The following is an 8,669-nucleotide window of genomic DNA, read 5'->3' on the forward strand; positions in this document are numbered from 1 at the left end:
AAAAATGTGTACGACATAAAGCTCTTCATCCTTTCTACAGGGCAGGCTCTCATTTATTTAGACAAACAGAACAGACAGGAACGCTCCTTCTCTGCTAATGTACAGGAGGCAGGGTATGGGGTGCAACTGCGAGATGTCACTGAAGGAAGATTTTGCTGTGAATAAAAAAATGTCTAGAGAAAGTAACTGTGAGCTACTTACTGCCAGAACAACATCTTGACTCCAAAAGCCGGCAGTAAATTATAACCATAACCTTGAAAGACTGTTCTCTCTCACAGCCCCGTACCTTGGGGTTCCATGCCAAGGGAGAGACTAGAATAAAGAGTGAGGCAAAAAGACTTCCAGGTCCACTGAGAGGGCTCCCAACAGGACATTTTGGGAACCACAGTGGTATCTGTCCAGACGCTACCACGACTGCTCGAGCCACGTGTAGGAGGAGCACCTATGCCCTTCTTGGAAAAACTGGTCTTTCCACCACCTCCACTGAAGAGATTGAGACCACGTGACCAGCAAACCCTCAACCACAGATGAGCAGCCTGGGGCACATGCCCGACTTGAGGGAGGGCATCTAGAGACTTTTGGGGTCAGGCTTCAGAAATGAGATGAGCTGCAGTCTCCACCTGGGAAGTCTGCACAACAGGATGCAGTGCAACTTGGACGTGGCTCTGGAGCTGACAGTCATGCCGGCATGGGGCAGCCCAAGCCTCGCACAGAACAGAAGTACGGGGAGCAGACATGACATCTGGACAGGAGAATAAGGCAGGGGGTGCGGGGGGAAGAAGGCAGGCTCATGACAGAAAGGAGCGGTCATGAGCCAAGAGGGTGTCTCCACCACTGATGTCCCAGCTCCCTAACTCCAGTCCCAAGAGGCTCCTCTGTCCTTGCCCCGATTCTTGGATGTCTGTGAGGTTGATTGTTTGTATAACTCTATAACTAAACCCCTAATTCGTCTGAGCTCATTTGAGAGGGATTCTGTTCTTTTCAACTAGACAGAACCTAACCAAAGCTGAGTTATATAAGAAATGTCCCCGTCCTGCTTCAGACAGAAAGCCTCTTAACTGCTCTGTGTACCCTAGATTTCCCCTCACCAAAAAAAGGAAGATGACATTTTGCTACATTTTCATTTTCTCAAAGCCCAATAATTTACAAACATACCCTTCAAAAGTGGGGAATTGCCCATTTCCAGATTTACTACCTAACTGAATGTTAAGTCTATATAACATACCAACAAAGCAGTTTGTGTGAGGGTTTGGGTAACTTGTATGTGTGATATTAAAAAATAAACATAATTCAGTTTTCCTAATAATCGCAAAGCTGAAAAGCCAGCTACTAGGAAGTTTATTCTGATTGTTAAACAAGCCATGTAATTTTGGCTTTCTCTTAATACTGTCATTTACTCAGCGTTTGATTAATACGCAGATCAGAAAAACGAATTTAATCCTAAAAATGTCAAGCATGTGTCACATGCAGATATGGCTTAGCTCGGGGAGGATTTGTAACAATGGTGTTATAATCAGTGGCAAAGATTATACAATAACACTCGCTTAACTGCCAAAATGTCCCCAAAGTGAAGATAAATTATGGAGCTTGTTTCCAATTTCTATTTTATTTTGCAGTAGCTTTTGCCCAGTTCTGCCCCTAGCCAGAAAGGTGATTGGTCCAGGAGTTGATTTCTCAATTGCCTGTGATGTGGGTCTATTAGCCACAAATGTGAGACTGGACAATCAATGAGTGGTGACAAAGCTTCAAGTTCCCTGTGCATCACCTCCTGAGCAGCACAGACCTCTGAATGGAGACACGCGGTCACATTCAGCACCAAGGACAGCGACACAGGCGGCCTCGGAAGCTAATGGCACTTCTATCTGTACTCTGGCGCTTCTTAAGGCTTAAAGTTTCTCTCATCTTGTATCTCCCAAGTTTAATTTGACCAAGAGAAAAATCAATTGGGTGCAAATGAGACTTTTTTAAATCGAGTGATCAAATTCAGTTTAGCCCCATCCCCTAAAACAGGAACTGAGGATACTCTACCTAAGAAGGCTTCCTTAATTTCAGTCTTGTCTGTTCGCCGGATAATTTTCACCACACAAATAACAGCCAGGGGCGTGAGGAAAGAAATTGCCTGGAAGAAATAACAAATAATTCCTTATGAGGACAGCAGCTTGCCATCAGAGGGCTGATTGATAATTAGTTCCAGTTAGCTTTATTTAGACTCACTAGTTGAATGATCTTACTGAACTCCTGACCTCAAAAAAAAGGCGAAGGATTTACATCGATACTTAGAGACTCCGCAGACTTAAAAAACTGGAGGTGTGATTGTGGGTTATAACTGATTTGTAATTGCTGGGAGCTGCGCTTAAAATGGTGGCTTTTAAAACGAAAAAGAAGTCTATAATTATGATGACTCATCTTTGCCAGTAAGCTCCCTCACGTCCCTCTCTGCAGGAAGGTGTAAAAACCCTTAGCCTCCCATCCCCAGCTCTCCAGCAGCACGGGAGTATGTGGGACTCGCTTAGAGTCAATCAATTCATTCCCTCTTGGTGTTCTTTTGTTGAATATTCATTTCCTCAGCAAAGCAGAGGTCAGTCCTTTTTCATGAAGTCTCTCTTCTCGCTGTTCTCCATCCCCTTTCCTCCCCCGACCCAAAGCACACGGAAATGCATTAGGCGTTTAATGAACCAAGCTGGCAGGATTCAGATGCAAGCAACGGTCATTACAGAACCTGCTAGGAGGCAGGACCTATGCTTAGGTACCATCAGGTAGTAGAGTCTCTTAAATCCTCACAATGGCTCTGTGACTCTTTATCAGGCTTGGGGACTCAAGGATGTGCCCAAGGACACACAGCTGGTGAGTACCAAGGCCAGTCTTCGGAAACCAGGTTTTCTGTATCCCACATCTGATTTCTATTCAGCATCTCTAATTAGTAGGTTGTTTGCAACACTCCAACAACCAAGAAAAAGATATTTACGCTACTAACTTATGATTATAACATCTCAGGATAACAATATCAGAAGGGCCTGAAATATCCCACAAATCCACAGTTGGCCTCACAGTTGGTGGGAGGGGTGGAGTTGTGATTAAGTACTGATCAATACTGTTCACACTTTTGGAAACCTCCACCTGTGCTCTGACACGATGTCACTTTTTGGGGAGGGGCTTCTTAGTAAGACTAAAGCACAGTGAGAAGATACTTTTCCAAGGACAAAATTCATTCAAATGAACATGGTCCTTCAAAATAACTGAAGGTGTTCTACATACTTACAACCAGACTGCCAGAGCTCAGAACATCTTGGGGACCCCTTTTTGGGAGCTGTGTTCAGAGACAGTTCATGAGGCATGAGAATCCATCTGCTCACTCATGGGTTTCTTTCCGACAACAAATGGTAGTAACAAGCTTGATGAGAACATCTTATCAGCCATGGACCTGAATGCCTTGGCTGTTTAAACATCAACTAAGCAGGTCATGTCCCATGGAGGGTTATGCAGAGGGATGTGGCACAGGGAAGCTGTATGACAGTCAGAACTGAAGCAGGCAAGCAGAGACTGTGCCCAGGGATGACCCAAAAGGCGACACTCACTCACGAGTTAAGAGTCCCAGTAAGCCTGTGAAAGTCTCCACAAGTGGCCACGGCTCTCACACCTGAATGACTGCAGGACTGTGACAGTGCCGATTCCCTCGAACAGGCTTACTAGACAGATCTCAAAATCTACGTTTGTAACAAGCATCTCTAATGATACTGATGCTGGTGGCCGAGAAGCCCTGTGTCAGAGTTCTGCCTCAGCATTCAGGATTTAAAGAGAGATGACTAAAGACTCTGCTTACTGAAGTTCATGGTTACTATTGAAGTCAGAGAAGCCCTGCTTCCTCTTACTTCAGACACCAAAACTGGGTGATTGCCCCCAAACAGGAGAAAGCAACTCACCGAAAGCTGACAGCCCCGCAACGACTCCACCGACAGTCAAATCTTAAATATGAGAAACAGAGAACTGAAGAAAACCTTACCAGACAATCCAAGATGACATACTCTGTGGTTAGACAGAAATAAAACCCCAGAGCAAGTACCAGTTGGCAAGACATTCCCACAGAGTTTCCAGAGGCTGAGCAGGAGTGGACCAACTAAACAGGAGATGGGGGCATCACCCAGGAGACTCACTGCTCAAAGCCCCAGAGTAGGAGCCGCAGAAGGCATCAGGGCTGCCCAGTGGCTCCAGGCCCATAGCTTGATGGCCAAGGGGGTCTCTCTTAGCACTGCTCCCTGCTTCGGTTCTCCTGCACCTAACTGGATCCCCCCCGCACCCGCCCGACCAGACCACACTTAATTTAACTGCTTCTTAGGCCAATGCTAAGCATCCAGGACAAACTAGGCTCCCCACCTGATGAGCTTCACAGAGAGGGAATGCATCCACCAGTCAGAGTCACAGCACCCACCCAAGTGGCTGCAAAGAAATGTCTGCCTGTGACATCCTTACGGCATTTGGGCTCCAGTCTTGTTTCTTCTTCCTGGAAACACAGCTGTCATGTCCTAACAGCAGTGCTGACAGAGACATATTCACATTCATCATCTGCTCCTCTTGTTACAAATACCTTTCAGCTTCAAGTTGGAATTAAGAGATGAACTCCGGAAGCCAACACATTAGGAAAACCATTTCCTTCTGGGGCAAAAGAGGAATGAAGAGAGAATAAAAGCCCCATTTGCACTCTGCAAATCAGACTGAATCAGATCTCCGCGTACTCCACTCCCACGGTTCCGACCAAGCCCTTCATTAGCCCTGCTCTGCTGCCGGAGCCGTGAAGATGATGACGGACACAGAGACATGGAGGTGGGCGGTGGTTCCATCTCCAAACCAGGGTGGAGATGAAGGACCCAAATGCACAGGTATTGTTTTCACTTAGCTTAATGTTTCCATGGCTTACGAATAAAAGTTTGAAAATTGTGGGTATGAGCCCAGTGTAGACAGACAGTGAATAGCTAGTGCTTATTGAATGGGACCCAAGAGAGACCAGAACAGGGAATTCCAACCAATCACTGCTGCAGGATGCAGGGAATATGCTGATTCCTCTCAGCTTGAGTTTTCCCCGCTAGTTATGAGTACCAGGCCGCTACATGTACACACATGCCTCAGATGACGAAGGCTAACATGTTCTCAGAACTTACGGAGAACCATGGTCTGCTCTAGCCCTTCATGCAAATTACCTCCCTCAGTCCTCACAGCGACCCTGAGAAGGAGACACCTTACTTAATGAACAGGCAACTAAGGCACAGAGAGGTTAAGCAACCTGCCGGAGGTCACAGAGCTAATAAGTGCTAAACCGGGGATTTGTGCCGAGACTAAACCAAGCTCTTAGCTGCTTTTAACCAGTGTGATAGCAGTTCTCGCTGTAGAAAGGAGCGTGGTAATGCCTTCTCTCTGGTATGGAGGAGGAAGTAAGGGGGCTCATTTCCAGGGACATGGACAGGTCACAGAAATGTGAGTGGCAGCAGTCATGGATTAAGCACCTACGATGTGGCAGGGGCTTTCCTGGCATTTATTTAATCCTCTCACCACTCTGTAGACAGTATCCAGTGGAAACATTTTCCTCCTGCTACAGAGAACAAGACTAGAGTTTGGAGAGAGAAGTGAACGCAGAGGGCACGCAGCTCGTGGGACCCGGACGCCCCCAGCTGGGGCTGCCGTGCTGCCTCGGTGGCAGTCCTGAACCACAGTGATTCCCCTAGCCCAACACCCCCGGGCAACTGCTAACGAATGAGCCAAATCAGTAAAGGGGGTCCCAGGATCCTGTGACCAGGCATATGGGAAGAGAGTGCTCTAAGCGCCAGCCCACCTGTGCCCTTAGGTCTGAGCAGGGGGCACCTCTGAGTGCAGGTAGGAGGTTGGGGACAGGAAGAGCCTAATCCACTCAGGGCCCCCGCCCACGCCCTACATAACCAACGTCCCCAACAAGGGCCCCGCTTTGTGCATCCAACAATGAAACCAGCACAGGAAGTGTCGTCAGTCCCCGGCCGTCGCTAAACCCAGAAAGTGGGTCGCCCCCACGCGCAGACGCACGGCACCATGCTGCCAGGAGGCTTCTGGGAATCGACAAAGCACAGAGTGGCATGTCTGAAGGGGCAGAGGCACGAGTATGCCAAACACTCTTAATACTCCTGGGGTAGAAGCAGAGCACCCCTACATTAGGATGTTGGGCAGAGAAGAGCTTGTCCCTGGGGTTTATTCACATCAGACAAAATGAGGGGGCCCCAACTGCCTTAATTTCTAGAACTGATGGAAAGGTACGCTGCAAAGTACTTAGAAAGGCCGCTCAGGACAGGCAGACACTTGAGATGGGCTCTGCTGTGGGTAAACAATTACAGCCCTTCACAGAGCAAGAGCTGTCTCAGACTTCTCAAGAGGCTAAAAATTAAACTGTCTATCGCAAGCCAGCTTTGTCTCTTTCCCTCACCTCCTTCACCAAAACTGACTTTATTTTTGTCTTCCTTAGAAGCATCCTCTTCCAGAATAGAAAACCCTGTAATCAGATCAACACAACACAAGTAGTAGTCTACGAAAATAAATCTTCTGGACATATCGTGGCCCGAGCAAAGAGACAAGGGCAAAGGACAGGTCTTAGGTGGATTTTTTAAAACCGAGGCAAGAAATTGGGGAACCTATCATTTCTTAATTCCTTACTTGAGTCTCACCTGTTCTAGGGCTTTCCGGTGATGCTGAAACATCTGACTTGCGTTCACGACTGTGACCGCCACTAAACTAGAAACCATCTGATTCAGCTTCGCGCTTCTACTGCCCGGCGCTGTGCTTGGCTCCAGGCAGGTGCTTCGTAACTGTCTGTTGAATTACGGAATAATTATCTTACCTGAAGCCGACCACAGTCTGCTTCCTTTCCTGCCTTCCTCTGACCCCTTCACTGGGTCAGCGTGGCCCTTTCTCTCCCATGCCTGTGCCTTTACACACCTGCTCCTCTGTAGTGTGACAGGCTACTTACCCACTGACAACGTCAGCCCAGCCCCCATGAGGCATCGTAGCTGAATGGCTCTGGGAGGCTCTACACTCTGGCAGCAGGTGTGTTCAGGTCCTGGTCCAGCCACTTCCGGTTGTATAACCTTGGACGAGTTGCTAAATCTCACAACAGGTTCATTTTCCCCACTGAATTTTGGGATAACAAAAGTGCCGACCTCAAGGAACTCTGAGAAGGATTATCTGAGATGCGGTTGTAAAGTGATGAGCACAGTTCCTACACTCAAGAGTGATGACTGTTTTTGTCATCATGACCATGATGATGGTGATGACGGTGACAACAAATCTCCTTAAAAAGTTCACCTTAGCCTCTCCTCTGACCCTCTCCAGATTCGATTTTGCTTTAAAGTACCATCTCCCCTGGGATCCTGCAGGGTCCCTGAGGGCAAACCCCAAGTCTGATTGGACTTCCTGACACCTGTAGCTTTCCTTACCCACAGCAGTCTCCCAAAAGTGTTCCCTGAGTGTACTAAGATGCGTCTACTCCAGACAACAAAGTGTGTACCAGAAAGCAACACCCAATATTGACTGCGTCCTCCTACACCAAAAGGTAAGTTTTCAAAGATGTTTTGATAAACCCCATATGCTCAGGAAGGCACCAGGACCTCTTTTGAATTAGGGAGCAGCCTTCCATAAAGGCAGCTGATGACTTGGGAACATCCAGGTCAGACTCAGTGCATGTGAAAAGCATCCTCAGCCCTCTCTCTGGTCAACAGGAAGCCAGCATCACCATGGGAACCAAGAGCTGGGAATCGCACAGTCCAACCACACCTGGCTTCCCTGTGGATGGGCACAGTCACCTCAGCCGACTGTGCCCAAGACAGAAAACATGACTTAGGGACTTCCTGGTGACGTTATTACTGTGTACTCTGCACTTAACTTAATCCCCTAAGCATTTTCTGATCCCATTTTTGTGACATTTGACTGAGGGGCTCCTCTAAAACACACACACACACACACACACACACACACACACACACACACACACTCCAGAGGCATTCATTTCCCCAAAACAAAACATCAGGGTTAATAGCAGCTGCCTTTAAAAAAAAAACATTTTGGTTAGAAAATTAGAAAGTTTGCCTTTAGATGAAAATATTCCAACCAAAAGTATAAGAGACCCCAGGATTGTTTTATCATTCATTATTGATTCAAATGATAAAATTTGAGCTTTCTAAGGAACCCAAGCTCTTTTTAAAAAAACAGTAAAAATATATGTCCTAGTACACTCCTCTATAAACACTTGAAGGTCTTAAAGGATCCAAAGCAAACAAATGATACCTTATATTAACCTCTTAATAAAACCCGGGAAAACAAATCTAATTTATGTGGTGACAAGGTATTTTTATCTTTGTGTTACAGGTGTTGGAAGTGTATCTACTGCTGTCCTTATGTTATTACGGAATCCCATCAAATCTTGTGACCAAATGAATGAAATTCATCAACTACTACTAAGGAAACAAAAGGTTGAATTTATTTCATTAGGAGATTAGCGGATGTGAATCAGTATTCGTGGCTGAATACCCTTCGATTCTCTGAGACCCACGGCACTGAATAACCCCTTCACTGCCTCTCCCCACCACTGCCAACAAGCCAACGTGCTCCCTCCACGTGTGTCTGCTCCCAGAATATCTGTGGCATTTATATGCAGACTTCAA

At 46.8% G+C, this 8,669-nt stretch overlaps 1 protein-coding gene across 1 annotated transcript in view; it reads right to left on the minus strand.

Annotated features, from left to right (window-relative positions):
* Nucleotides 1-8,669, minus strand: part of PLPP4 (phospholipid phosphatase 4) — an 83,437-nt gene that overhangs the window by 72,841 nt on the left and 1,927 nt on the right. The window contains exon 2 of the mRNA XM_011359221.2: nucleotides 2,029-2,119. Within this exon, the coding sequence (XP_011357523.1) occupies nucleotides 2,029-2,119 (91 nt within the window). The remainder of the gene's footprint in view (nucleotides 1-2,028; nucleotides 2,120-8,669) is intronic.

Source organism: Pteropus vampyrus, unplaced genomic scaffold (assembly GCF_000151845.1).
Source record: "Pteropus vampyrus isolate Shadow unplaced genomic scaffold, Pvam_2.0 Scaffold46, whole genome shotgun sequence".
Lineage (NCBI taxonomy): Eukaryota > Metazoa > Chordata > Mammalia > Chiroptera > Pteropodidae > Pteropus > Pteropus vampyrus.